The sequence below is a fragment of the chloroplast genome of Sesamum indicum (assembly GCF_026168435.1).
Source record: "Sesamum indicum chloroplast, complete genome".
NCBI lineage: Eukaryota > Viridiplantae > Streptophyta > Magnoliopsida > Lamiales > Pedaliaceae > Sesamum > Sesamum indicum.
Genome location: NC_016433.2, coordinates 5,001 through 7,500, shown reverse-complemented (window position 1 = coordinate 7,500; position 2,500 = coordinate 5,001). Strand labels below are relative to the sequence as shown.

The following is a 2,500-nucleotide window of genomic DNA, read 5'->3' as shown; positions in this document are numbered from 1 at the left end:
TTATTGTTTCTTAGTGTAGATTAGAAATTGAAATGGGGCGTGGCCAAGTGGTAAGGCACCGGGTTTTGATCCCGCTATTCGGAGGTTCGAATCCTTCCGTCCCAGCGCATATCCATTTTTTTATGCTCCATTATTCCCATAGAAAGAAGTAGGGGAGTGGATAGGAGTTAATCCATATTAATTTAATTACCCGTGTCTCTTCGAATCTCATTAACAAATGATCAAGTTCCATATCATATAGAAATATGTTATGGAGCCAATATTTTTTCTTTGAATCTCATTTTATTTAGGTATTTCGTGTTTGGTTCTAATGAAAAATTGGAAATCTATGTAACGATTGAGGCAGGGGTGATTTATCCTATCCCTTTTATTTTATTCACTTTATCACAAGAGTCAATTATTGAAATATTACTCAACCCCATGTTAAAGAAAATACATATGATAGAATCATATAAAATGGGGAAATGTTTAGCTTATATGGTATGTATCGTTCTATTTCAATGACAATAATTTTTTGGTTTTTGTGAAAAACATTTGCGATCCCTTAAATTATTTAAACTGAAATTATTTCAATTCTATATTATAGAATATCTATAACAGTGACAACTGTTCAGTCTATCTGATAGATACGAAAACCCCTCCCTATTATTTTTTGATTTTCGTAATCAGATGAAAAGAGTAAAGATTCAAATCTTAACTTCCATTGTTTTTTTATACATCTCATGAAAATGAAAAAAATGGGATTTATTTCTTCTTTTTTTTGATCTATTTTAGATTAAATCAGTGATGAGTCAATTAAAAAAGAAAGACTTATCTTCCTATGAGGATCAAACGTGATGCTTATTGTCCAGTTTTCTTCAAATGAAATCAAATTAAATAATGATGTCTAAATAGGAAACTTTTTCAATTTAAATTATAAATATATTTAATAAATATTTTTAATGATTCCTTGGAAGTGGAATCTTTGGTACTCCAAAAAGTAGGAAATCATTTAATCTATCCTATTGAGTCACTTGAAGATGCAGATTCAAAAAGTTATTCGTTTATATATTGCTATTTCTTTCTATTATCTAGATATTATTTATGTATGTTAAAGATGCTGTCTTGCTAAGACTTTTTAAGAAAAATCGTCCCACATATCATAGAAAAAGTCTAGATTACCATGTCTATGGACAGCTGAACCAATGACTATTCATGATTCCATAATTGAATCAATTCCATACCGGTTCCAAATTAAATTAGAGGAATGTTATGGTAAAACTTCGTTTGAAACGATGTGGTAGAAAGCAACGTGCGACTTGAAGGACACGGTCCGTTGTGGATTTTTACATCCACCATTTTCGATTTATCTAGGCATGAGGGTGCTCTTGGCTCGACATTGTTTGTTCTGTTACACCTGAACCCCTTCTTTTTTGTTGGGTTGTAAATAGTCCACGATGGAGCTCGAGTAGAAAGGATTAATTCATTTCTCGGGGGCAAGGATCTAGGGTTAATGCCAATCAATCAATTGGAACAACTTCGTAAATGTATCTTTCATCTATAGAAATCGAAAGGATCCAATTCGAGCAAGTTTCCAATTCAAAAGCAAAACTTGTTGGAATTGATCAAACTTTTTCGATTCAAAGTGTATCACTGGGGAATCAACTGTCCATAGGATTCTTTGATAGAAAAAATCAAAAAAGGGTATGTTGCTGCCATTTTGAAAGGATTAAGAAGCACCGAAGTAATGTCTAAACCCAATGATTTAAAATAAGGATAAAGGATCTAAGAACAAGGAAACACCATTTTAATTGTCTCGATAATCTCAATAACTGGATCAGACTAAAGAATCCAAATAGAATTTTAAACGAGACAAACAAAAGGGGGTAAAGACCACTCAATAAATGAAATTGACTAAAGATTTTTCCTTTCAGCTATTTGAGAGTTATCTAACTTGAGTTATGAGTACGAATGGTTTCTTTTTCATTTTCAGGAAAAAAAAGACTGAAATCATAGTCTAATTGATTTTATAGGCCCCATTTGTCATTTAATTTATTCGAATTGCATACATAGACAAAACTTCGAATCAAATCATTTTTCTCGAGCCGTACGAGGAGAAAACTTCCTATACGGTTCTAGGGGGGGTATTGTTCATCTACATCTATCCCAATGAGCCGTCTATCGAATCGTTGCAATTGATGTTCGATCCCGAAGAGAAGGAAAAGATCTTAGAAAAGTGGGCTTTTATGATCCAATGAAGAATCAAACTTATTTAAATGTTCCTGTTATTCTAGATTTCCTTGAAAAAGGTGCTCAACCCACAGGAACTGTTCAGAATCTTTTAAAGAAAGCGGAAGTTTTTAAGGAACTTCCGTCTTCCGTCTAATCAAATGAAATTCAATTAAAGAAATACCAAGGGGGGGTAGCGGCTTGTATATAACTTTGTATAATTTTTCTCGACTTGTTTTTTTGATTTCCCCCCCCCTTCTGGGGTATTCGTATCTATTTATCATTGTTTCCG

General features: G+C 32.8%; 1 protein-coding gene and 1 non-coding gene; both read left to right on the top strand. All coding sequences in view use genetic code 11, as the record gives it.

Annotated features, from left to right (window-relative positions):
- Positions 1 to 33: 33 nt before the first annotated feature.
- Positions 34 to 105, top strand: tRNA-Gln (UUG). The gene has a single exon. It is a non-coding gene; the product is annotated as a tRNA-Gln (tRNA).
- A 1,146-nt stretch (positions 106 to 1,251) lies between these two features.
- rps16 (ribosomal protein S16) lies at positions 1,252 to 2,365 on the top strand. One transcript has 2 exons: positions 1,252 to 1,291; positions 2,151 to 2,365. The coding sequence occupies exons 1-2, from the start codon at positions 1,252 to 1,254 to the stop codon at positions 2,363 to 2,365; spliced, it is 255 nt and encodes an 84-aa protein (YP_004935648.1).
- Positions 2,366 to 2,500: the final 135 nt, after the last annotated feature.